The sequence below is a fragment of the Rattus norvegicus genome, chromosome 1 (genome assembly GCF_021556685.1).
Source record: "Rattus norvegicus strain SHRSP/BbbUtx chromosome 1, alternate assembly SHRSP_T2T, whole genome shotgun sequence".
NCBI lineage: Eukaryota > Metazoa > Chordata > Mammalia > Rodentia > Muridae > Rattus > Rattus norvegicus.
This window is the reverse complement of record NC_141534.1, coordinates 164,735,001-164,762,950: the sequence shown is the minus strand read 5'-3', so window position 1 is coordinate 164,762,950 and position 27,950 is coordinate 164,735,001. Positions and strand designations below refer to the sequence as shown.

General features: G+C 39.9%; 1 protein-coding gene across 10 annotated transcripts in view; it reads right to left on the bottom strand.

The window, feature by feature from the left end:
- The window catches only part of Pak1 (p21 (RAC1) activated kinase 1), a 114,863-nt gene that overhangs the window by 39,510 nt on the left and 47,403 nt on the right, over positions 1-27,950 (bottom strand). For 4 of the 10 annotated variants that reach the window (XM_087551554.1, NM_017198.3, NM_001439938.1 and 1 more), the window contains 3 exon segments: positions 12,507-12,720; positions 4,691-4,791; positions 4,039-4,186 (listed from right to left, as the gene is read on the bottom strand). In XM_087551554.1, coding sequence (XP_087407680.1) covers positions 4,039-4,186; positions 4,691-4,791; positions 12,507-12,696 — 439 coding nt within the window. In that variant the 5' untranslated portion in view covers positions 12,697-12,720. 10 annotated transcript variants of the gene reach the window in all.

Below are 27,950 nucleotides of genomic sequence, written 5' to 3'. Positions count from 1 at the left end.
TAGATGATTCAAAATCTAAATTCTGATCTAATCTAAATACCAGGTCGTAACAGTACTCACATCAGGAGTTTTCAAGGGTTGAGAGTTTTCCTACGTTCTAAGATAAAGGGAAGGAATCCATGCTATGTTACTCACATAAATCATGAACAACTTACAGCTTCAGCTTTCAGAAAGGATCTTTTGGAGGCTGGGAGCTAGCTCAGTAAGAAGAGTGCTAGTGTGCAAATGCAAGGATGTAAACAAAGAAACAAACTGAATGTGGTGATACATGATTAAAATCCAAGTTCCAGGTCAGTGAGCGACACATGGACAGTGCCTGAGGAGTGATACCCAAGGCTGTCCTGTGACCTTTACACACACAAGTACACATGTGCCTGAGGAACCAGCAACAGACGATCATCATTTAAGAAAGGTCACCGACTTGGAGTGGTATATAAAATATTGTCATCTTATAACCAGTAATATCTCAGACTTGATGAAAGAGACCCATAAGAAATTTTAACAAAAAAGAGAAAAAAAAAGTTTAAAGATCCAGTACTGTCTTTAATTTATTTGCCAGTTCATCACCGATGGGATTCAGAAAAGATTCTATCAAATCTGACATATCTGTCATCAAGAACCCAGACCAAAGAAAGGCCAAGATCCCAGTTCTATTACATTTAAAAAAAAAAAAAAAAGTCGGTACGGCTTTTTGGCTCTACAGCTCTACAGCACGTAGAGGATCCACAAAGGAGGAAGTAAGGTGGTCTATGACAGTATGTTCTTAAAGCATACCCTGTTCCCTGGAAAGACTACTCAGCAATTAAGAGTATTTGCTGCTCTTGCAAATGACCAATGTAGGGTTCCCAGCACCCCTAAGGTAGTTGACAACCAACTTTAACTCCAGTTCTAGGAAATCTGACCCTGTCTTCTAGACTCCCCAGATGCCATGCATGAACATGGTGCACAGACATATATGCAGGTGAAACTCATATGTACAAAATAAAAAGTGAAAAATATACAAACAAAACAACAAAAAAATCTAAATGGTTAAGCCCTGGAGAAATCATACTTTTTCAAAACACAAAATGGTATCAGCCTAGTGAGCAAAACTATATCTTACTGCACTACCTCTAACCAATATTCCTAGCCTTTTTGAGAACTAGGCATTATAGTTAAAAATATGCTTCTGACAACATAAAAAACAAAAATGAACAAACAAAACCAAGAATGTGGGGCCAGCAAGATGGCTCAGCAGATAAAGGCACTTGTCACATAAACCTGATGACCCGAGTTAAAACCACAGGGCCCACACAGTATAAGGAGAGAACAAACTCTGTAAATTGTCCTCTGACTACATACATGTGCAAGGCAAGCAAATCTGGGTGCACGTACACATATGAATAGAATATTTTCAATAAACATTTCTCTTTTTAAAGACTCTGTATAATTTCCGTAGATCAAAATTGAATTTTAAAGCACAGAGTGCCAAGAGTAGAAGGTGCTTTCAAACATTATTTTTATGAATGAGAAAACTAGTTCACAAAGGCAGAAAACACGGGTATAGGATTTTATAAGTTAGTGTCAAAGTAGAGCTAAAACTTGGACGAGATGCCAATCTAGTCTACCTTCTCCCTAACATTACCCGGCATAGGAAATCTATTATCACAGTAACTACCAACATTTTTTTTTAAATTCAGTATTGGAGTAAAGTGAGGAGGAAGCTAGAGTTGTGGGTAATAGAGACCAGAGTGTTTAGAGGTCTAAATTAAAAACACGCTTCCAAAGCTAGTATGCTGGCACATGCCTTCAATGGCTCCAATCCCAGCACTCAGGAGGTACAGGCAAAAGGATCTCTCTGGGGTTGAGGCCAAACATGAATATATGAAATCCTGTCTCCAAGAAAGTAAATAAAAATAAGAAACATATCATTTGGGGTTGGGGATTTAGCTCAGTGGTAGAGCGCTTTCCTAGCAAGCACAAGGCCCTGAGTTCGGTCCCCAGCTCTGGGAAAAAAAAAAAAAAAAGAAACATATCATTTGCATCATAATGAGTAAGTTATAATTTTTAAAACCTAATTTGTAAAATGGGGTTAGTAAATCTTTGCCCTGACAATCCCTATAGATAAGTCACATGAGAGCATACACAAACTAACATGGTATTATCTTAATTGTGAGCACACACACATGTGTACATACACATCTGTCTATGTTAATACACAAAAGTAGGTACTTGTATCTGTGGAAATACAATAATTATTTAAACTATAATCTAAACATGCATACATAGATGGCCATATATATAATTACCTGAAAGTGCATAGTTATACATACTCATCCTGAAATACTTAAAGGGTCTATAATTTCAACCACATACGAAGTCCACAGGGTCAATAATGCATATGCATACATGCAACTTCCTTATAGATGTATACATCTACATAGAAAAGAGCTTCCAATATGATGTCTCTGTATTAAAGTCCCTAATATTTTAAGTTCCGATTTCCTGACTACTAGAAAACTTAGCTACTTAGCAACCTCTCACCCCAGTTCTTCCTCAGATTGATCCAATCTTTCAATAGAAAAAGACAGACAGACCCAGTGGGGACAGATGAGGGGAAGGAAATGCTGCTGGGAAGACGCATGGCCTCCCCTGAGCACTACTGTGGCATCGTGAGAGAAGCTGCAGTCCATCATCCGACCATCTGTATACCCTTTGATACGAGCCAGATACTGGCTGGGGAAACCGTCTTTCAAAGTCAGCTAGTTCATCCTGGCTCTCACCTTCTCCAACAGTTCTGCCTTTGATGAAGGCCGCAGACACAAAGAGCACCAGACTAAGACATAAGAGTCTAGGCCTGACACTAATTCAGGCACACTACAAAGGCCACCTCTGTGTTTCATATCTGCAAACAGTGAGGAGTTGGTATATATGTACTTCTTAGTCTAATATTCTATTTTCCCCCTCGTTTTTTGGTGTGTTGTGGGTTTTGTTTTGTTTGGTTTGAGGATTTTGGTTTGCTTTTGAGACAAAGTCTCATTTGGCTAAGGTTGGCCTTGAACCTGCTGGGTAGCAAAGAATGATATTTAATTCCTAATCCTCCTGTATCACATCTATCGACCTGGTTTTACAAGAATGCATCACAATGCAGAGCTATGCTTTAGGACTCTTAAGGTGCTATAAAGAAGACAAGTTTACAGAAATATGGGTCTTTAATACATCTTTAGCCTAGAAAAAGAAAAATATCTCTGCTATGGAAGGACATGATACAAGTAAAATTATTATAGGCATTTAGTACTTGAAAATATATGGAGCTAAGTGTGAGAAGACTTGAGTCTAATCCCAATTCCACTTCTAAAAGCACTCTAAACATAATTCCTTACACAGAAAGTACATTAAAGAACATTTATAATTACTACTGTCCTGATTTCCACCCTATGATGGCACACCTGTAATCCCAGCACTCTGAGGGCTGATGCTAAAAGATTACCATGAGTTGTAAGCCTAAACGAGCCCAAACTAGCTCAAAAAAAAGTTTCTTAAAGAAGAAAGTGGGCTTGCAACTTCAAAGACACTCATTAACGTTATTAAATAAAGATATTAGAAATAACAACAATGACAACTAGATGTCCATGCTTTATAACTATACAGAAGTCTATGTTCCTTTTATATAATACTTTGCTTTTTTAAAACTAACATGGAGAGGGGCTGGTGGTGACTTAGTGGGTAAAGGCACTTGCTACCTAATTTGAAGAACTGAGTTCAAAGTCAAGAACCCACACAGTGGAAAGAGAGCCTACTCCTGGAAGTTGTCTGTTGATCTCCAACTGCTTACCATGGCATGCATGCCCCCGCCCCACAAAACAAACAAACAAATACATAATTGTAACAGTAATTAATACATGCAGCTTCAGAATAGAGACAAGTCTCCATTTTGGTTGTCACTTCCAAACAAGCATCTCAGCGAGAGTGCCATCACACTGGCACTTTCTCTTTTCTTGCTAACCCATAAGCACGTGAGAGCGTCTGCTGTGATTACCAGAGAAATAATCTCTGTACCTGTAAAACTCATGTACTTCTGACTATTGGAGGTCTTCTTGGAGTTATAAAATTCCAACACATCCAGAACAGCCTGTGGGTTTTTCTTCTGCTCTGACTTGGTGATATTTGATGTTTGAAGCAAGCGGGCCCACTGTTCTGGCATCCCCTTAAAGAAAGACATGAAATGTTTTCAGGAAGGCATGGATTCAGGGGACCCTGAAAGAATATCAAACAAAAATAACCCTGTTCATTATCCATTTCCTTGGTCCCTCAAACTTTACTCAGCTTCTTTTATATCTTCCTTAAGAGATCTGCCCTTTTACCAGGCTTTACCGCCTTCAGAGCAGGGGCCGAGTCTGACTTATTTCTACAATGGTGCTCCCGCCAACCCCCGGACCCGAACTCGCTGTCATGGGGCCTCTTAAGAAAGATTTGATTGAGTTGGTGATGTAGTTCAGTTGGTAGAGCTTTATACAACATGTGCAAGGCCTTGTTTTCAATCTCAAATATTTAAGCAAACAATCAAACCAAGAAAACGAAAAGAGAAATTTGAGATCAGGAAAGTGTTCTTGCAAAGTCACTGGTAAAGAAAGAAGTTTTAGCAAAACAAGAAAGGGCTGAATCTAATAGCATATGGCCCAAACTCTTAAGACTTACAGCCAGGACTTACCGTAAACTCCCCTGTGACAGCATCAAAACCAACATGAATTGTATGCTCAAAATCTGAAGGAAGAGAAATCTCTGGCCGCTCCTTCTCCTTCTTTTTATTTGCTACCAAAAAAAAAAAAAAAAAGAGGTGAGATAAATAAAAAAATTATTATCATTTTAGCTCTTCATTAAGCTCCTGTGAAGGGCAAGTTCTATCTAATATGCATATATATTTATATAGAGCCAAAAAGGCTATAAAGTATGGAGTGGGTCACAAAGATCTAAAGTCCATGTCATTTTTACCTCCACCTCACCATATCTTTCTCATCCAAATGGTGAGGAGATGGACAAGATGATCTTAAGGGCTCTCCTAGCTTCTATGGCACAACAGTCTATAAGAATGACAAGCACTCAAAAATATTGTACCCAGGGGTTGGGGATTTAGCTCAGTGGTAGAGCACTTGCGTAGCAAGCGCAAGGCCCTGGGTTCGGTCCCCAGCTCCGAAAAAAAGAAAAAAGAAAAAAAAATTGTACTCAGATGTTCCCAAGATGACATGCCATAATTTTAATAGGTATTTTATACATATTTTTGTACGTGATCACCGCAGGCCTGAAGATCAGCTTTCCTTTGTAAACTAAGAGATTGTGGCACAGACCTGCCTAATTACCAAGCAAGTGAAGAGCGCCTCGGTCCTTCCATTCTTCTACTCTACCACTGCTAAAGAACTGCAAGCTGACTTAAGAAAGCTAAACACTACTCCCTGTGTATAGATCAGAACATAGCTAGTTTATCAATTAGCTGCAAGGGCTGTGATTTGAACCCAGGTCTAGTCCCAAAGGTTGTTTTCTTCTGTAACTTCAAAAGAACCTCTAGCTTACACTCCAGTTGCTAAGAGTTGGGCTATTTATATACTTGGCAGTTTCCCTTCTACAGCAGCTGCTTTGAGAAAGAGAAGGCTACGTGTTACACCATGGCCCCAGATAAGCAGTCACTTAGGACATTATCGCATCTGTCTCACCCTAAGCTAGAATGTATAGGACATGTGGCAGGGCTTTGGAAATGCTTTCTGTTTCAAATGGCTGTTTCTAAATTCTGTCTAAGCTAATCCCTTAGAAGGTTTTAGAGAATTACAATTATATGTAAGGTTAGGTAGACTACCAGCTAGAACCCCTGCAGCAAACAGAGTTCCTAAGGCAAAACTTTAGGCGAGAACTAGAAAAAATGCCAAATCTGTCATTACTTCTTGAAAAAAGTAACCATCTCCCTCATATATGCACGGCCACTGCCTCACTGCCTCCTCAGAACAATGAGCCCAGGAGGCAGACAGCACGGAGCATCTCCACTCTATAGCCAGGAAGACTGAGGTCAGAACTTACTTTCTTTTTTTTTAAGTTTTTCAAGACAAAGTTGCCCTGGCTGTCCTAGGTCATGCTCTGTATGCCAGGCAGGCCTGGAGCTCAGAGATCCACTTGTCTCTGCCTCCAAGACTAAAGACACAGGCCACTACACCAGATCTTACCAGCTTGGCATGCGCTCACTGTTCAACCCGAGAAGTCTCTTGCATACTAGGACACCAATTACTGTTCAGAACCTAGATGAACGTAAACAATGAGCTACCCTTCTGAAGAGACACTAACTGATGAAGTCACTGAGGCTAAATAGCTACTAGCTAGGCAGAGACGGGGAGGGCATTCCAGAAACAGAGTAAGCAAAGGCCTAGAGGAGGCAACATGTGCTCAGGATGTTGCCACGGGAAAGCCAACAACTTTGATAGAGTCTTACTAGGCATATACTCTGACTTGGGGATTGAGGAACAAAAGGGGAAAAAGCAAATCTATGCTCCTGGGGCTTCAATAGCCCACGGCCACAAACCCCATCTCTGTAGCCACTGTAGGACATTCTAACGATGACTAAAAGCCTGTGCCTGAGTGAATCTGATGAAACACTTCCCTCATTGATAAATGCATAAACTGCAGTATATTCATATAATGAAGTTCACTGATAAAAAAGAAATGAAGTCCTCACCATGCTATAAAATGGATGAACTTTGGAAGCATTATGCTAAGTACAAGAAGCTGGAGAGGAGAGCTGGAAAGATTGGAAAGATGTCTCCGTATTTAAGAATATTCCCTATATGCCTTGGCATTTTTGTGCAGATCAGATGACAACTTTACAAAGTTGCATTATTTAGCATAATGCGGACCTAGCTTCACTCCCCAGCACCCACAACCATCTGTAACTCCAGCTCCAGGACATCCCATACTCTCTTCAACCTCCTTAGGCACCAGACATGTACACGGTACACATCTAAATGGCAAAACACTCATTAACATAAAAATAAAATAAATTTTAAAAAGCATAAAAACACAGCATATTTTGTAATTACATTTATTGAAATATCTAAAACAAACTCAGACTGAAAAGTCAACAGGGCATGAGAGAAGAGAAAATGAAGACTGACTTAATAGTAATGGAATTTCTCTTTGGTCTAATGAAAACATACTGATACTAGTTGTAATGACTGAACAAATATTTTTGGTGCTGAGACCTGAATATAGGTCTTTATGCATGTTTATGCTGATGTATACCACTATGTTATACTCATAGCTCCTAACTGTTTAATTTTGTAAATATACTAAAATATATATTTTGAGATGGTGAACTATATGGTATTAGTTATATATCAACCTTTTAAATAAATGCAATTTACCATATTAAGAAAATAAAGAAAGAGCCAATAAGATGGCTCAGTGGACAAAGCACTTGCCACACAAGCCTGATGTCTAGAATTCAATCCCTAGGACCCCACGTGCTGGAAGCAGAGAGCCAGATCCACAAAGTTGTTCTCTGACCTCCACACAGATGCCACAGCACACAAATACTCTTCCTCTTCCTCCTCCTCACCACCACCATTATCATCAATCAATAGAAGTTTAAAAAGAAACAAAGTGTAGGAGGAAGAAGTGAACGAGAAAGAGATGACTCGGCAGTTAGGAATATTTGCTGCTCTTCATGAAGACCCGGGTTTAGTTCCCAGCACTCATCATGGTGACTAATAACTGTCTGTAGCTCTAGTTCCTAGAAATCTAACATTCTCTCTGGCTTCCGTGGACACCAGGCACTCACATACACATATGTAGGTACTCACATATACACATAAAATAAAATGAACTGTAAAAGATGGAAAGGAAAAAACGGAGTACAATCAATTAAATTTAATATTTAGCTTTTGCTAAAATGTGATATCCAACATGTAAGTAGGATCACAAAATTTACTTAACCTAATAAAAGCTTATTACCAAAGCCTATAAAAAACATATAACTATAGAATATTGGATGCCTCTCCTTTGGAATTAAAAAAATAAGGATAACACTCAACACTCCTAGAATTTAACACAGTAATAAGGTATCAAGCAGTACAATTTAGGTTTTTTTTAAAGAAGGATGAAATAAAGGGAAAAAAGCACAATTTACTATTCTGTGAATCAATTTACTATTCTGTGAATCAATTAAAATATATGGTTTTATAAACTAAAGAACCTTTAAAATATATTTTATTATTAATATTTGCAACTACTAAAGTAAGAGTTCTCAATAAGCTTATTAAGATAGAAAATTCAAATATGACTGAAGACAGAAAGGAAAGGAGAAAGAATCACCTTGCTTTCATATAAGTAGAGATCTTAAGTTGAAAGATAGGAATATAGGAAAAGTGTATGTGTGTGTGTGTGTGTGTGTGTGTGTGTGTGTGTGTGTGTATTAATCCTGTGCTTAGCTTGGGGAGAGCAGCTTACTACAAAATCCCATGTTTTACTGCAGACATTAAAGTTTCAGCCAGAGTCATTAACCCTATTTTTAAATTAGTTTTAAACAGCATCTCTCATTGGCTCAACTGAACTAATCTGAGCAAAAGGCAGTAAAACATTCCAAACTTAAGAGATAAATACTCCTGTAGTTCAATATTAAAATTAACTTCACCAAATGCTTCCCAAGCTCAGAGAATTTCACTTTGGTCATGAAAATGCAGCCAGAAAGAAGTTCCAAACTAGATGCTGTATGCCTTCTTAGAATAAACCAAAGGCTCCAAGCCCTAACCACAGGGACCAGGCTTTCCCACACGGAATCTGCAACTCAGCATCACCATTACAAGCCTTCAATTACAGCTTCTCCTTCCAACCATGTATGCCTTCCCTCAAACGCAAACTGAGGCCATGCTAGAGGTCAGCATTAGGTAATGCCCTCAGATACCACCCACTGCCAGCTCTAATCTAACCACTATTGTAACCCGTAAAGAACTTGTCATTCTTGTTTCCTTTAGAGACACAATACTGCATCTCTAGAAATTCTGCCTCCAACGTCTGGCTGGGAACGGGTATGTATGTCTTAAAAGTACCATGCATGAGTCCAATACGAGAACAACTAACAGGAAGACAGTAGTAGATGCAATAGACGCTTTAGGAAGACTTAGGTCTACATTCATTCTGCTCACTTTCTGCCAATGAGACCATGGGCACTGTTTACTATTCTCTAAGCTTCAGCTCTCCTACTAGAAATAAGTTGTGGGTATTGGATAATGGTATCTAATAAAAGAATGAGATTTCATAGAAATAAGATAACCTCTTCTCTGTATGGTTTTATAGTTCAGAAAATTTACATTTATCACATAAAGTGGTATAAAAATGCCTACTAGTGACAGAGATGGGCATGAGCTGCTACTCCCATTTTATAGATGATGCTATAACGATATTTAAAAAGAATAAATGGCAGGGTTGATGCAAGGGGTAGATCTCAGTCATGGTTACTGGAATTCATTTCTGATTAGTTCCCTACACAGCTTCTACTAATCTTCAAATACTATATAAAGGCAGAGCATGTTAAAGATGGCTAGTCCTGTTATACATCTTTCAGGGAAGTAACAGATTGCTAGCCGAAACTAAGATTCCAAACAAGGGAAGAAACTCAGCCATTTTTTCCATCTTGATATACATTATTAATAATAGTCAACAGGGTCTTAAAGCCAGGGTAAAACCAATGTGCTAAGGGAATCTATAGAAAATTCATAGCTATAAAATAAAATACAGGCTTGCAAAAATTTCCTGTAACTGTTCTCCACCTCTAGGTTTTCAACCTATAAAGATGCAGACTTGATCTTGAGGATAAGATTAATTTTTCAGACCAAATTTGGCCTAAGGGAACTCCAGAAGAACCTCCAGGTCTACAGCTCTATCACCAATAAAAATACCTCACAATGTCCTGGTTTCTTTCCACCGACACAGACAAGCCGGACACATAGCTCATCTATATAAATATAGGGTAGGAGCTAAAAAGAACTGCTGCTCTGGCTCTCATTTTTAAGATGAAAGCACTGAAGTCTACAGAGAAGTTACTGACAAAAATGGGGCATGGTATCCAGCTTGTGAAAGAAGCAAGATTACTACCTAGGTATCCAGATTCCTGGAAAATTAAACTAGTCTTTGGTTGCAATGATGTTTGAAGGTGCTGTTTCTATCCTGTTTTAGATGGGAATCTTCTTTAAAAGCAAACAATAGAGGCTGGGGTAGCAGTTCAGTGGGTAAGGATGTAAGAATAAGGATAGAAGTTAAAATCGCCAGTATCCATTTAAAACACAAGGATGCCCAGGGTACATCTGTAACCCCACAATGTGGAGGATTTTGGCGGGACAGAAAGAGAGGACTGCTGGGGCTTGCGGAATGTCCACCTAGCTCCAACTTCAGTAAGAGACCCTTTCGCAAGGGAATAAAGTGGAATGGAATACAGTAGTGTACCAGTGTCCTCCTCTGACCTCTACGGGTGCATAAACACACTACTGACATAGGCATATACACCACACAGGCAGGCAGGCACACACACACATTCACACACACACACACCAACTTTATTGATAATAATTTACATACTATTATAATTCACCTATAAAGTAAATTGAGCTTTTAGTATTTTCACAGGGCTGGACAAACAATACCACAATCTAAGACATTTTGATCATCCCAAAAAGAAATTCCCCATCTCTTAGTCATCACCCCTTCCCTTAATCCCATCCTACTCTGCATCTTTAGGCAACCACTAACATGCCTTTTATCTAGGAATTTACATTTCTAGACATTTCACGTGAATGGAGCCACACACTATGTGACCATTATGACTGGGTCTTTTCCTTAACAACATATTTCAAGGTTCACCAATAGAGGTAATATGGCTTAGGACTTTTTTAAAAAAAAAAACAAATACTATTTCATTATATCAATGTTATATTTTATTTTTATATTAGATGGTTCTGACTTTGGGTATCATGAAAAATGAGGCTAAAGCATTGTTTCTCTTTGATGGAAATGCTGGATAGTAACATTTCTCTACATTTAAGCATCCAAAGAATTGCCAGAATACATTCCCTGAGGCTATATCATCTTATATTCCTACCAGCAATTATGAGGCTCAAATATTTCCATATCTCACCAACACTTGATAGCATCCAGCTCTTTTGCTATAGCCATCCTAGTGTGTGGTGGTGTGAATCTGTATTTCCCTGGTAACTGATAACAACATTTGTTCATATGCTAATTTTCCATCCGTCTCTCTCCTTTGGAGAAATGTCTACACAGATCCTTTGCCTATTTTTAAACCGAGTTGCCTGATTTTTAGTTAAGTTATAGTAGCTCTTTCTGTGTTGTTATAATTTCAGAAAGCTGCTTCTTGTTTTGCAGTTCCCTTTTTGATGGTGGTAAATCAGATGCATCTGACCTTGAAGCTTGTACTTCCAAGATAGAAAGCCTCACTACAAAAAGAGCCCTGGGTGGACAACTGAGAACTTTACCTAAGATGAGCAGTCATCAAGTTAGCTTTTCCTTTTCTTTTTCAAGACAGTTTCTATGTATAGCCTGGCTGTCCTGGAACTCACTCTGAAGACCAGGCTGGCCTCGAATTCAGAGATCCACCTGCATCTGCCTCCCGAGTGCTAAGATTAAAGGTATGTGCTCCCACTGCCCAGCCTACGTTAGCATTGTTAGTATCAGGCAAAAGTCATCTATGGTGACACTCAAACTTTGATGTTCCCACTTTTTTTTCCTATAAAGATGTCAGTGACTTTTTCAGATTCATCAAGATTTTAATTTTTCTTCTTTCAAGTTTTATTAATAAGAGGGTAATGAAAGGTGGGCATAATCTCACCTCTTGGAAGTTAAGGCAGGAGACTGTCATGCATTTGTGGCTGGCTAGCCAGGGATACAGAGTGAGAGCTAGTCTTTAAAAACAAGAGGAAATGAGGCTGCCTAGTAAGTCTTCCTCAGACTAAATTCACAGTGAGTCCTACTTATCTCTGCCTCCTTTGCTCAACCATTCATTCCTATTTTTACTAACTCTAAATCCCCAAATCTTGAGTATGGGACCAAAAGCCTAGACAAAAAATAAGGCAATCAAAATTTGCAAAGGCAGTAATTCCAAGTAAAAGCAATCTGGGAAAAAGAAATTTCCAAAGATACTTCAAAAGTCCTTAGGTTTTATGATTTGATAAACATTTTTAAAAATTAAAAAAGGAAAAGAAATAGATACACACAAATATTTTCAATTTGTCTGAAAGCTGGCAAGAGCAAAATTATTCTTAAAACTTTTGTTCAAATATAGTCCTGAGCAACGAGTCAGTTTCAGCTTTAGCCACTCTAGGAAGGCAGGACATGTTAACAAGAAAATAAAAGATATTGAAGGGGAATTAAGTCAGGGACGGACAGACCTTCTACTCAGACTACTCCGAGGAGAAAAGCTGATTTGCTTTGTTTTGTCTTCTTAAAGCACACAAATGATAAAAATCAACAAAATACTTTACTTTTATCTCCAGCTAAGATGGATCGATAGAACCGGTCCTTCTTTTTCTTCTCCTCTGGGTTTGGAGGCAGAGGTTTGGAACCGTGGTTTAGGGTTCCAGGGTCTTTGCTGCCAGCTCCAATCATAGTGCTGGTGTTTCTCATCGGAGGGGCTGGGGGTTTGTCCTGGACGTCTAAGCCGTTATTTGACATTGTCACCACCAGCAGCAGCAGCTACTAGAATCAAAAGAAAAACATAATACACTCATATTATTTTTTAGCACAAGTAATTACATACTTTAAATGTTTTAAAATTAAAATTATACATCCATTCTGCACTTGTCATGAATATTACTAGCCACTTCAGTCAGTAATCCCGATGTTACTAGTAACCCAGTCTCTCCCCCCAGAGCCTATAGAATAGATATATACACCATGATGTAGTTGAAAAGCAGGCATGGACCAGGTGAAAAATCAGTGGGAAATCCAGTAACACTTACTAGATGTTGAGAAATCCCACAGCTTTTTCAGTTCCACTCATTCATCTACACAAAGATTAACTACACCTCCAGCAGCATTCCATACATTGAATTTGCGGATAACACTTAACTTTCTAACTTTAGGCAAGTTGTCTTTCCCTAAACAGATGAGACTACTGCCAACTGTCAGTGAAACTTCTGTTTCTGCGGCCACTTTACCAGGACCAAACAACATTCATGCATCTACATATTACCTATACCCTCTTTCAGGTCACACTGGCAGAGTAGTGACCATATGCCCACAAACTTACAGTACTTATACCTTTTGGTCCTTCACAAGAAAGATGCTGCCCATGTGCCAGTTCTTCTGGATATCCCTCCTCCAAACACAGAATAAATTTAAAAGAGGAAAATCCCCACGATATACCAACAAGTGGCTTTAATGAAAACAGGCATTAGTGCCTTAGAATGTTCTTGTTCTTGACCATAGATAAATATGAATGTGTCCAGAATTTATATTTTTCCTTCATGTAATTCATGTAATAGTAGAAAATTCTATCTTTAATCACAACTACCCAGAAAAAGGTCTCCTTGGAATTAGATACAATAATGCTTTAGGAATTAAAACCTTCCCAAAACTACATAATAATCACCAGGCACTTTTAGAAATATGATTGCCATGGCTTGACAACCATAAACTTTGATTTAGTATGTCTGGGTAAAGCTAAAATTCTGTATTTTGAAAATAAGTAAGCTCAGTGCCAGCCAAGTTTGAATGCCATTGCTTCAGAAACCAATGCTTTAAAATGCAGTACGTTTGCCATTCTAATAATCAAAAGGATTAGACACAGAGAGAACTCGGAGAGAACACTGTAGTCAATAAAAGTAGTGGCTTTTCTAAACTTGGAAAGTTCTATTCAAGTCGTTTTAATATTGTCTAGTAAATGGAAAACATCTACTTCTTTCACACTGTTTTTTCCTCATCAGCTCCTCCAGGGTCTATCAGTAAAATTTAAAGGCGCACCATTTCTCTATTTTATAATCCTTTGCTGGCATGTCAGAGTAAAAGCTAATGCCATTAGCTTCTTCAAGAGGCTCTCTCTTACCTGAGCAGGCCCATTCACCAGTCTCATTTTCCATACCTCCACTCATTTTAACTCCTTTTACAGTATAGCTAAACCAACTTCTTTAATGTCTTTATGCCATAACTTTCACACCTCCATCCCTTCACACGTGATGTTTCATCTGCCCATTTTCCTATCATCCATTCTTTGAGGATTAATTCTGTTGTTTCTATGCTGCCTTTAGAAAATGTTCTGGCCTCCAAAGAGCCAGGTGCCCTTTCCTCTATGCTCCAAGGCAATGTGCCTATTTCCAGGTTATCACATTTCTTTGTATTATTAATTGTTTACAGATGACTTTCCCAGGAGTCATGTTTGCAGACCAACAGTACCTTGCCTTTTTAACTTATAGTAGATACAAGTTAATATACAGTTTACAGAAAGACAGATATATGCTGTCTTGAAAGGAATTTACTAGTAGAGATAAAATTAAAAGTCCTTTATAGTAGGACACCAATTGGCCTTACAAACTAAGGCTATCCACATTCAATTTATGTCTCACATGATACACTCATTATTTTTTTTAATGTGCTAGAGATGAACTCTAAGTGTTACCACTAAGCTATACTGCCTGTTAGCTCACAAAATATTCTCCTTTTTTGTTGTTTTGTTTTTCGAAAGAGTGTCTTACTATGTGGCTCTGCTGGAACTCACTATGTAGACCAGGCTAACCCCAAACCCTCAGAGATTTGCCTGTCTCTCCTCCTAAGTATTGAGAGTAAAAGTGTATGCCACCACACCTAGCCCTCACTATATATTCTTAATGACATTGGAAAGAGAGAGAAAAAGAACAAGGAAGGGGAAGGAGTCGAGCAGGCCCCACGTCAATGCAATGACGAGAGATTGCCCCCCCAAAAAAAACTTAACCGTTTGTTTGTTTGTTTGTTTGTTTGTTTGTTTGTAGACAAATTCTCTGGCTGTCCTGAACTCCCTCTGTAGACCAGGCTGGTCCTGAACTCAGAGATCTGTCTGCCTCTGGCTCCTAAGTGCTGGGATTAAAGGCTTGTGCCCCCACTGCCAGGCTCCTTAGTTAACTTTTTAAAGTCAAACTCAACTGGATATTTTTTTTTTTTTTCGGAGCTGGGGACCGAACCCAGGGCCTTGCGCTTCCTAGGTAAGCGCTCTACCACTGAGCTAAATCCCCAGCCCCTCAACTGGATATTTTTAAAATTCATCTTGACCAACCTTTGACAAAACAATTATTCCTTTCCTTTTTGAACAAATGACATCAAAACCAAGGATCTGTTTATCTGAACTGACTAGCTGGGTTGCTAGATTTTATTTCTTTCTTCTACTTTCACTCCCCTGATGACCTCTTTGCCTTCTCCAGCTCCTAGAACTCAGGCCCCTTAGCTCCTCCAAGAGAGCATTCAGTGTCTCAGCTGGCAATGCCCTCCTACTCTAGGCTGCCAGTTCCAAAATTATACTCTCCCAGCTACCTTATACCTAACCAGGCTCTCCCTCCCTGGCCTCCCAGGCCCTTCGCCAGCAGCCTTATTGAATGTAACTCCCACTTAGGCCCACAACACAGGATTACCACAGGAAAGCTTCACCACAGTTTTCTCCATTCTTGGCCACTTTATCATGTTTAAGAGAATTATTAGTGGGTAGATAAACTCTACTGCAATCTAATGTCTGAAACCTTGTAATGCATGATGCCATCTGGGTCATCCCAACTATACTTGAAATCCACCAACAGTAGGATATCTATAACCTCAAAAGCAGCCTCGTCCACACCATTCACCTCCTCTGAAAAGTGTCCACACATAAGTTCTTCTCTGTTTTACAATCACTCCAGTGAAGCTGAGACCCCAGAGAAACCTGCTAGCTAAGCTAGCTGCAGTACTGTGCTCCACGTTCATGGAGAGACCTCAGTAAATAAAGTAGGAAATGGCCAAGGAAAACCCAAGGTCAACCTCTGGCCTCCACATGTGTATGTGCTTGCATATACTGTGAACTGACATATAAGAACATGGCAAACACACAAGCATACACCTGCAATTCAAGCACAAAAAACAGGAGAACTGAAAATTTGAGGCCAGACAATGCTATGTAGCAAGAGTCTATCACAAAGAAAGGAAGGGAGGAAGAGAAGGGAGGGAATGTTAATTTAAAATACAATTTTTTAAGGAAAAAAAAACAAACAAACCAGGAGTTAGTGGACCTACTGTGCTCTGCCTCACATATATTCAGAAAAAAAACAGACTTTTCTAAGCAGTTCTATATCTGGACAGTAAATGCCTCAGGTTTAAAAAAAACAACAACAAAACAAAACAAAACGAAAAGCTGTTGATTAAAGAACAAGGCTACAGAGAAACTACAATGGGAAAAGAGATATTACCTAAAGGAAAAGACAAGCTGCTATCCACCTGCACTGAGAATTATGGGATGTCTTGAGCTCACAACATGGAGCTTAGGGTTTGAGACAGTCCTTTACCTTTCCCAGGTGAGTTGCTGAAATCCTATGAAACAATTTCCCTGGAGAACAAGCTGGGTAAATTACCTTTACACATAAGATTTCAGCCATTCTTTGGAACAGGTATTTTAATAACCTCTAACACTAGATCACACTTCAGAATTTATAAAAAGCTTAGAAATCTACTTGTTAGGCATCATTTTTCTAGGCCATGTTAGGTACTGGGAATAGAACAATGAAACAAATAAAAAGAAGCACAGTTTCAGAGATGTAGCCAGTCACCCACAATATGCACACGGTGAGCACAAGACCCAAGAACCCAAAAAAATATTTGTGTGATCACCGCACCACATGCCAGTTACCTCTAGAAGCAAAGGAATATACTACGTGACTTCTAATTTACTTTTTAAAAATGTTATTACATTTGTTTGTTTGTTTGTTTGTTTGTTTAGCACGTGTTCACATGCTTGTGTATTATATGCATGGGCATGTCAGAGGGGAATGTATAACAATCCATTCTCTTTTTACTGTGTGGATCCTGAGGATTAAACTAAGAACATCCGGTTTAATAAGTGCCTTTCCCCACTAAGCCACCTCACCAGTCCCTCTAATGCACTTTCCAGATAGTCCCTCAGTCACTATTTAAATAAAAGAAGGAGGGTGGTGGAAATAGAGTTCAGTAGAAGGACTGAGGCCAATTCCCAGCACAGTTAAAGAAATGCTAGAAGTTTACAATAAATTAGTCAACAAAATGAAGGAGGGACAGGAAGAAGAAATAAGACCTACTCCACATCCCAACCACATTTCTAACTTTGAACAACCCAGAGCAGCTGCATAATGACATGGCCAACACTCAGGCCTGAGGAGTACAGTATGCCCTTGGTGCCTGAATATTAGAATCTGATCTTTAATTAAATCGTGCCAAGAGGTTTGCTTTGGCAGGAACCTGGAATACTGTAGCCTTGAATTTGCTGAGAGATGCCCTTCTAATGCGTCAAAGGCACTCCCACTGTGCAGCCTCCAGCCAGCTACTTGCTCTAGTATAGCAACAAGAAAGCAACTGCTGGGGCAGCAGGAAAGAAACTGTAGGTGGTTTAAAGCTACTTTAATTTCTGATGCTCCATTAACTCTTATGTAAAATGCAAACAAGACTACTTTAGAGTTATAACAAAAACTTTTTAAGAGACAGCACCTAACATGCTGCTTGATACAAAAAGTTGTCTAACAAATTTCTGTTTCTTCCCCATCTGTCTCTAGTTTTGCCTATACCATTCCTCAAACCCATCATTCCATCAGTACACTTTCATATTCCCACCTTCACCTGCATCGTTCTAGTTCTATCTGCCTAAGATGCCTCAATGTGTCTGCCTAGCAAACTCCTACTCACTCCTCAAGGCTCAACTGGACTCACTTCCTCTAAGAAACTTTTGAAGAAGCCTCTATTTACCCTCCTTCAAAACCCATCTGTAGAGGGTTGGCCTAACGCTGCTTGTATTCTAATACTAATTTGGGTTCCCCAAAATTGTTTGCCCCAAAGACTAGAGGGTGAACATGTAAGACACTGAGGAACCCTGACCTCAGTTAATTCTGATTGATAAATAAAAAAGCCAGCAGCCAATAGCTAGGGAGAAGACACAGAGGCAGGGTTTAGGTTTCCCAGACTTGAGGAAGAGAAGCATAAAGAAGCTGCCATGGAAGAGGAAGGATATGCAGGAGGATGCACAATGAGATAGTTGAGCCATAATAAAGTGGCCATGTGGGCCAGCCAATTGGAGTTAAGAGCAGCCCAGATGGAACACAGAAATCAGAAAGTAGTAACTCGGTTGGGGATTTAGCTCAGCGGTAGAGCGCTTGCCTAGGAAGCGCAAGGCCCTGGGTTCGGTCACTAGCTCCGAAAAAAAAGAACCAAAAAAATAAATTAATTAATTAATTAAAAAAAAAAGTAGTAACTCAGAGTTATCAGTAGGAAAATGGACCCTAACAGCATGGACAATAGGCAGTTGCCCCGCTATTGTGCTACCTAAGACATATGTAAAAGTACATGGTTGTGTGTGTCTTTCCTCTGGGAAGTGGTCTAAGGCAGGAAGAAACTCCGAGCCAGGGTTTTATTAAATATTTTTTACTACATTTAACTGCATTTTATTCACACTTCTATGAAACAATGTTGTTTCATCTTCACTTCTTATGGTCACTAGACAAGGAATAACTCAAGGGACAAAACTATGATTAATTTCTTTGTCTCCATGGTCGTGACCCAGTAGAGACATGGAGCACCTCAGGTAATGAGCAAGAGTCCACTTTCTAAGATAATCTAGCTTGGTGGAATAAACTGGAAGGCTTCTGAGAGTCAGACAATGCCACATCTTTAAAGGAATCCGAAACTTACCAGGGTATATAATTTACTTAAAATTACTAACTTAAATATTTATAAGGGCATGACTACTTTCTTAATTATTTTGATTATCTTAAAAGTACTCTTTAGACACTAATGATAATTTGAGACAGAATGAGACAGAGGGTTATGCTGAGAACCTTCCTAAAGTTAAGAGAAAAGAGAGGCAACAAGGATATGGAAATGGCAGAGATTTTAAGTAAAAGATGAAATTCACTGGGCTGTGGTAGCACACACCTTTAATCCCAGCACTCTGAAAGCAGAGGCAGGTGGATCTCTGAGTTCAAGGACAACCTGGTATACAGAGGGAGATCCAGGACAACTAGAGCTACATAAAAGAAATATTGTCTTGAAAAACAAAACAAACAAGACTTAAAAAACCTTGTACTTATGTACTTAGAACACACACACACAACACACAGACACACATACCTTCCTAACTCTTAACATTCCTTTCCTGATTCAAACTGTTCTTCTATTTCTGATGGAACTTTCTATTTGTCATTGGCTAGCTCTTTTGCATGCTAGCCTTAAAAGAGACCTGCCTATCACCCAAGCTGACTTCTCTAGCTGCAACTGCAGCCCCTACCTGACCCAGAGAAACTGGAGGCTGTCTTTTCTTTCATATTCATCCTACAGACTTTATCCTTAATTTTCAATGCTATTTATTTTTTCAAGTGTGTGCGTGACTATGCTGGCTGCTGTCACATGGCTGTGCTCTTAGCGCTGATTTCCTAGTCACTCACTCACTTTCTGACTTGTCACCACTATGCTGTCCGACAACCACAGTGATGTCCCTGTCCACATGCTGCTCACTCCATTTTCTTACCTCAGGCAGAAGTTAGCCAACACCCATTTGATCATACCCAGGGTCTGACCACCAAATATAAACAACTTAACATTATAAATGAACCACGTACACTCGAAACACAATAGCTAACTAGTTCAAGAATTTCCACTAAAATTCTGAAACTTCACTCCAAGCTCTAATAAACTACTTACCAGTCCCTACAATCCTCATCTTGGCTTCTCTCCTTGCCTAGTCAGTCTCTCAAAATTACCCAAACCCAGAGAGATGGCTTAAGAGGTAAAGAAAGACATACTGGCAAGTCTAATGACCTGAGTTTGATCTCTGTGACCCACATAGTATACACATTCCCTCTCCCTCCCTGCCCACATCCCTCCCTCCCCCCCCACACACACAGAGTCTGCCTTTCCCTCAGCAAAATTCAACTATCTCCCAAAGGTTTCTATAGACTGAAGCAGCATTGTCTCAGAGAACACTATAAAATCTAGTTAATGCTTTCATTTCAAAGTTATAATTATTTTCCAGTATGACACTATATGATCTCCCACACCTCACCCCCTAAGTGGGTGGGCTTATTTTTAAAAAGAAAACAAAAATCTCTTCAGGAAAACTCTAGTTTCCACCCCCACAACTACATGCCTCCCTACATATTCAACCATATTCTTCTTGCTTCCAGTTACAACGAAATCATGATGTCATTTCTTCCCTCAAAAACGTCTTTTCCCTATACTCTTTTCTTGCCTGACTTCTTCCCTGGAATGACCTTTCAGTTACACCAAGCTTTCCTCTGATATAGTCAGTCATTTGCTGTGCTGCCATTTAACAAAGCCTGTTGTGTACTTACAATGTAATAGACTAATCTAGTTGGATAAAACAAAACTCCTATGTTTGCAGAAATTATGGGTCTAGAAAAGATGCAGACAAAAAATAAGCAATTAAATAAAACAGTGTCAAGTACACGTGTGTGCGTTAAGTATGAAACCAGGGTTGACCAGGAAAGGACTTGTTGAGGAAGAAACACTCAAGACCTGAAGAAATAAGATGACAAATGCTAGAGAGACGGCTCAGTGGTTCTTAGTTGAGAGCCAAGTGGTGGTGGTGCATACTTTTAATCCCACTGGGGAGGTAGAGGCATGAGGATCTCTGAGTTCGAACTCAGCCTGGTCTACAGAGTGAGTCCAGGATAGCCAGGGCTACAAACAGAAACCCTGCCTGATAAACCATTTTTAAAAAGGTACATTTATCTTAAAAGTAGAGCCAAAGAGTTTAGAAATTGATGTAGCATAGCAAAGAAAAAGGAAACTCAAAATCCTAAGTAAATGTTTCCTTTTATCTGACCCAAGAAATATTAGAAAAATATAAAAACATTATACAGTATCCTACACATGTGCGCACAACTGTCCTCTGACACCATCGTCCTCTTCCAAACACCACTTGTGTCTTTGCTTGTCCTCAGAAGCAGAGCTTCTCAAAAGAACTATTAATATTTACAGTACTGTCTCCACACCCTTCCCCTCTGTGCCAAGCAGCATCCATCCTATTTCACCAAAAGTATTCTTGTCAAGATTGCCAATCATATCCATTTTGAAAAATCTATGGCCACTTTTCTGTCCTTTTCTTGTTTAATTTCTCATCAGCAGTCACTATAGCTAACCTCGGTTCTCTTTTACATACTCTACTGTTTTGGATTCTCTTTCCCTTCTATCTTTCTGCCTTCTTTTCTCCCTTCTGTATACACTTCCATCAGTATCTTTCATATATCCAAGACTCCAGACCCCTTGACTCATACAATCCACTCTCCCCAAGATGACCTCACCCAGCCCGAAGGCCCTCACATACCACCTTTGTTGATGATAACACCAAGTTTTTAACCTTTTGACCGAACAGCTCTCTATCTGGCAGTCAATTCTACCTAAACTTCTGTTAGGCTGCAGGTACTGGTCAGAGTGGCAGCTGTCTCACAGACTTAGCATGATCAAAAGGTGCTCTTGATTATCACAGCAACTACCACAATTTTTAATTATACTCAATTATACATTTCCTTAATAAACAGTAGCAAATAAGTTTGTTTTATTTACTAACATATATCTAGTAACTAAAAAGGCACTCAGCTGGCTCTTAAATTTACTAGGCTCCGAGTCTGCCTGCCAATAAATGCAGCCTAGCAGGAGGAAAAGATATAGGATCCACATAACAAGACATCAACAGCAAGTGCCACCACTGAGTGCAGAGAGATGCTGCATAAATCCAGAAGAGAGGCCCTAACAGTAATGAAAGGCTTTCTTTAAAAAAAAAAAAGTTGTTATAGATACTATTTATTTTTACAAACACACACACACACACACACACACACACACACACACACACACATTTTATCTATCTGCATCAGATCATACTATAAATGGTTGTGAGCTGCCATGTGGTTGTTGGAAATTGAACTCAGCACCTCAGAGAGAGCATCCAGTGCTCTTTACAACTGAGCTATCTCTCGAGCCCCAAAGGAAGACTTACTTGCTTAAGAGGTGACTTTAGAGTTTATTTTTGCCGATTAAGAATAAATATAGCTATTTATTAAGTACAAACTTGTAATTTTTTGCTTTTTTAAAAAAATTTATTATGTGCATCGGTATTTTGACTGCATGTATGTCTGCATTTGGGTGCCAGAACCCCTGCAACTGGGTAACAAGACAGTTGTGAGCTGCAATTACAGAGAAGTGAACCCAGATTCTCCGGAAAAGCAGCCAATGCCATCTCTCCAGGGTCATATTTTTTATTTTTTATAAAATTAGTTAACAATATAAATATCTTTCATTTTAATATATGAAACCAAGTAACTAGAATCATTAAGTGAAGATTTGACCTTAATTACTTTCTTTTTTTTTTTAAAGATTCATTTATTATATGAGTACACTGTAGCTGTCTTCAGACACACCAGAAGAGGACATCAGACCTCATTACAGATGGTTGTGAGCCACCATGTGGTTGCTGGGAATTGAACTCAGGACCTCTGGAAGAGCAGTCTGTGCTCTTAACCACTGAGCCATCTCTCCAGCCCAATTACTTTCTTTTCTATTTGTCTACTTATCATAAGCAGTCACTCAAAATGAAATCTTTTATACTAGCCCCTACCATCTCTCTGACATGATGAATAAAGCACTATATTACCAGTTGACCTCCATTTTCAGCATGAAGCTCAATTATCAATCCTAAAAGCTTCTTCTATATATTCCTTCCTTTTCTTTTATTCCTCAAGAATTGAGACACAATCTAGGTTTCTCAGTTGCATCCTTGGACTTCTGGGCTACAGCATCTGAGCATCTTCTTAGGTGTTTAAGAATGCATCCAGGGACAGTGACAGGAATACTGAAAGATCACTGCACAGAGTGTGTTCGTGCATCCATTGCCTCGCTGGATCCTCACCAGCCCTTAGGGTGTTATATTCTTATCTTACAGAAGTCTGTGAAGCAAACACCTAGCCTATCTGGTCTCTGGACTCTATCTTCTGCCAAAAATTGAATATAAGAAAAGAGGGAAGAGAAAGGGATCAAATAACTCAGAAAGGGTGCTCAGCAGTGAGTCACCTAAATGGCCTGCAGCCAGAAATGAACAGGGACAAAAGTCTGCTTCCTTCCAAGGTACTGAGAATTTGTTTGACCAGGGCATAATAATTACCACATGTAAATTTGTTTTTCTACTTCATTAATATCTACACTTTAGTACCAAAGACAGAAAAAACAAAATTCTTTACATACAACATGCACATAATATCACAAGATAACATGCTCTAAGTAAATTCATATCACAGTTAAAGAAGACTTGAGTTTACAATCCAGCCCTGCCACTGATTTGTTTCCTCCACTACACTATCATAGCTTCCTTTTACACTACCACACGAGGGTCCACACCCCATGACCTGCATCTGAACACAGCAAATGAATCTAAGTTATCTCCTTTTAAAACCGACATTACCCAGAAACCAGCACCATAGCTAATACACTATAAATGACTGAGAGAAAACTTATTTTTAAAATTACATCTGTTTATATAGGTATGTGCTAGGATAGTCGTGAGCACACACCATGGCTCACATATCCGGACAACGCATAGGAATAAGTCTCTCCTTCCACTATATGGTACCTGGGAATAGGACTCAGATCATCATTCTTGGTGGCAAGTGTTCTCACCAGCCAGAAAGAACAGTTACTAATGGATGATACCACATCGATACTGTGTGTGTGTGTGTGTCTCTGTATGTGTGTGTGTGTGTGTGTACATGCATATGCACATGCACATACATTGCATATATTAGTTAGTCAGTGTCAATGAAACAATAACCCTGTCAGTCTCATCTCTGTTTCCCCTTTCACTCTCCCACTTTAGGACATTGCCCAAGGGGGGAGGATACAGAGCAAAAATAAACCTCTTCAAAAAGCCTACCATCAGGAGGGGGAAACAACTAACCTATATGGTTACACATCCTTTACATACCTTTATATATCCTATAAATCTTTCCCTCCACAGCTACCCTTACCTCAAACAACCTCCATCTTGATGCCAAAGCCAGCTTCTTCTTCAAAAGAGCACTCTTGCCCCACAACCTCACCTTCTTCTCTTATCCCACTGAGCCATCTGGTAATTGGCTATCTCCCAGCCCCTATCTCAATGAAGGACTCTCAGCGAGGTCTCTTCACTAGCTGTACTTGTACTTGTTCTCCAGCTCAAGCCTTCACACTCTTGCTCCTATCATGACTTTTTCCTTCTGCCCACATTCTGCCTTGGCTCTCAAGGAAAAAGATGGGAAATAAATCCAGGAAGAACTTAATGGGAAGCCCCAAAAACACAGCTTGAGGGCAGTAAGGGGAAGGTCTGACACTTAAAAAAAAAACAAAGCTTAAGCCAAAAACAAGGAAACTAGAATGTTTGGACCTTAAAAACATCACAGCAAAGGTCCCTCCAAGCCAGCAACTTAAAACCATGAGAAAGCACAATAAAAAAATTCCAAAAATAAAAGAGAAGAGAGCTTAACCAAGAGGAAGAGGATCCAGGGAAGAAACAAAAAAGAAGAAAGAAAAAAATAAAGTCTGGTTTTTGAGGGAAAAGAGACAAGAAGTGGAAAGTATGCGGTCAAGGAGAGGAAAGGAAACCAGTGAGATAGGAAAACAGGTGAGGGGACAGGCAAGGAAAGCCCACCAGCAGGAGGAGGCAGGAAAAAAGGAAGGAGAGGAAGGATTACCAGAAGAAGTGCCTAGCTCCTCTGAAACCAAGATGAGAAAGGTCCAACATAATCAACACAGGCTCGTGTTTGTACTTCTTGGTGCCAGATAATAAGGGAAGAAATCACAGTGATTAAGATATTACATAGTCTCAAGGTCTGTCATTTACTTAGTAGATCAATAACAGTGCACCAGAGAAAGACAGCCTAGTTTATAGCAGTAGTCTAAAAATCAAAGAATTGGCCAGTTCAGAAAAAAAAAAAAAAAAAAAAAGAAAAAGATAGCATCCTTTCACCTGTTTCTTTCTTCTCAACCCCACATCCTACACTCAGCATATCTAGCCCCAACATAAGCATCAGCACTTTAAGCCAGTCTTGTCCTGAAGTCACTGGTTCTAAAGAGACCAGCAAGATGCATATGGAAAGCTGGCTCCTCAATCTAGCTCACCTTTCCAAGGTAATTTTACAGCCTAGGAAAGCAGCAGTTACAAACAATGTTAAGACCTTCTCTTCAAACAAGGAAACTAAGGCTCACAGAGACTCCCTAAACAGAAACAGCTAGGGGGGTCTCCTATCTTCACTATGTCTCCAACCAGAGAACAGTATCCCTGGTCCAGTAAACAGGCAGCTAAACCACAGCACAGAAAAGCATCACCCTGGCCACCAAGCAGAAGCATGCTTACAAAGGAGTGGGGCCCCTGAGGCATGCAGTTCCCCAAAAATCCAGCTTCCCCTTCATAACCTTCCCTAGCCAATACCACTCAGGCCTAGCCCTGAGTGGCTTATCTCAATGTTACACCGCCAGGCCCTTCCCTCATTAAGAATTCTTAAAATAAGTGGAATGTAATGTTCTTCCCATTCCCTTTCCCAGAAGGCAGCAAGACACCCGCTCCTACTATCCCAGCTCAGTCTAGCTATGCCAGGCCCAGGGAAGGCCAGAATTACCTGGCGGTGGGTGCGGGGCCCAGCATCTCTGATGATCTTGTGTATCTGTCGCAGAGCCGCACCTCTCCCTGCTCAGCAGTTGGGACAAAGCCCGGGCTGAACCAGCCTGACAGGCTGGATTCGGCTAAGCGCTGAAGCGCAGCCACCCAGTTCCTGAGGCGCAGCACACTCAGGCCCACATAGGGCGGCAGCAAAGACACAGAAGCTCAGTGAAGGGGCGGGGAGGGAGGGAGGAACAGAGAAAGGAAGGAAAGGAGGCGGGGAGAGCGCTGCCCCCGCCCCCTTTTTCTGAAGAGGCGCTGAGGGGCGGGAAACAGATACAAAACCAATGTTCTGATTGTCTCTGCTGTTTCCCCGAACCTGGACTCTAAAGAGAGGTACCAGACAGGCTTTTTAGAGCAGAGATTCTCAACCCTCCTAATGCTGTGACTCTTTGATATGTTACCTCATGTTGTGGTGACCCCCAATCATAGAATTAATTTTGTTGCTATTTCATAACTGTAATTTTGCTACTGTTATGAATTGTAATGTAAATATCTGACGTTTTCAATGGTCTTAGGCGACCCTAGAAAGGGTCGTTCAACAATCCCTCAAGAGATCAGGACCCATAAGCTGAGAACAGCTATTCTAGAGCCTGCCAAAGTCCTCTTGAACCCCAGAGTCAAGACCTCCTCAAATCAGATTCAAGATTCATTCACACTAGAATGGAGAGGGGGAAATGCATCTCTTCTGCCGACTCTCTAAACCGTGTCCTATGAAAAATTATAGCACCCACCCTCTCCTCTGAACAGAAAGAGCTCAGCAACAGCTACTGTTTGTTAAGGACTCTTTATTGCATGTCCCTGTACTTTACAAACCTGTGTCTATGTCACAGCATTATGGAGTAGGCCCTACACCAATCTCAGAATTTCTTAAGTACCTGCCAGATCCAGTCCCTATGATAGCACTGGAGCTGGATAACACATTAAAGAAACAACTCTGGTCTGTCCCCTACCAATAAAGAGTGCCTCCTGAAGACTGAAATGATAAAAATGTAGCTTCACACATTTCCAGGACATCCAAGAGACAATATCACTCACCACACTCACCCAACTCATCCCTTGCCCTTGAGGCACATGACTGAAATCAAGTTATGCAGATTATCTCTACCAGGTCATAATTAATGAGTTTAGAGGCTTAAAATTATTTACATCTCCTTATTTGGTATGGGGTGAGGGCAGGTGACACATATGTGCCATGGTTATGCATGTGGAAATCAGAAGATAACTCATGAGAATCAGTTTTCTCCTTCTACCACATGTGGCCTAGGGTTGGAACTTGGTTTGTCAGGCTTAGTGCCAAATACCTTTATGCACTGAGCCATCTCACAGGCTCATAAGTTCAGATTCTGCTTTAAGTTTCACCAATAGATGGGCTCTAGAAAAACAGGGCAACAAAAATTGACATTTTAAAAGATACCTGATCAACGGAAAGGAGTGTAGACAAGAACACAGTTAACAGAATTTTTTTAGAGCTACCGGCTACAGAAGGGAGAAGATAGTATTAATTTAAACAAATGTCTACGATAAAAATAAATTACACATTCTGAAGACACTGCAAGAAAGCAGCACACAGAGCAGGTGTAAGACAGGACGCGGTAGATAAGAAACTGCAGTGACTTCTTCAGGGTTACACATCCAGTGAGTGACATGACCGTGTATATATATGGTCTGAATCCTAAGCCTGTTTCATTTTAGTCCTCTTATTTATTTCTATTTTGTTTACAACGGATAACTGTTGGTCAGCTTCATATTAACTCCAAAGAGTGGGTAACCAGCATGAAACCTGACTTATATAATATGCAGCCATCTTCTCTGACAAGTGTCTGCACTTCCACTCAGTGTACCCAAATTAGTCCAACTGCAGAAGAAGACCTCTGTACAGAAAGAACTCAGCTCTCTTATTATTTACCCTTCATAAGCCCTGAATATTATAGTATTTAGAAAAGGAGATGGGAATTTCTACATTAAAAAAGAACTGGGAGCAGTAAGGTGAGACAGCAGGTAAAGGCGCTGGCTGCCAACACTGCTGACCTTAGTTCCATCCTTGGGGCAC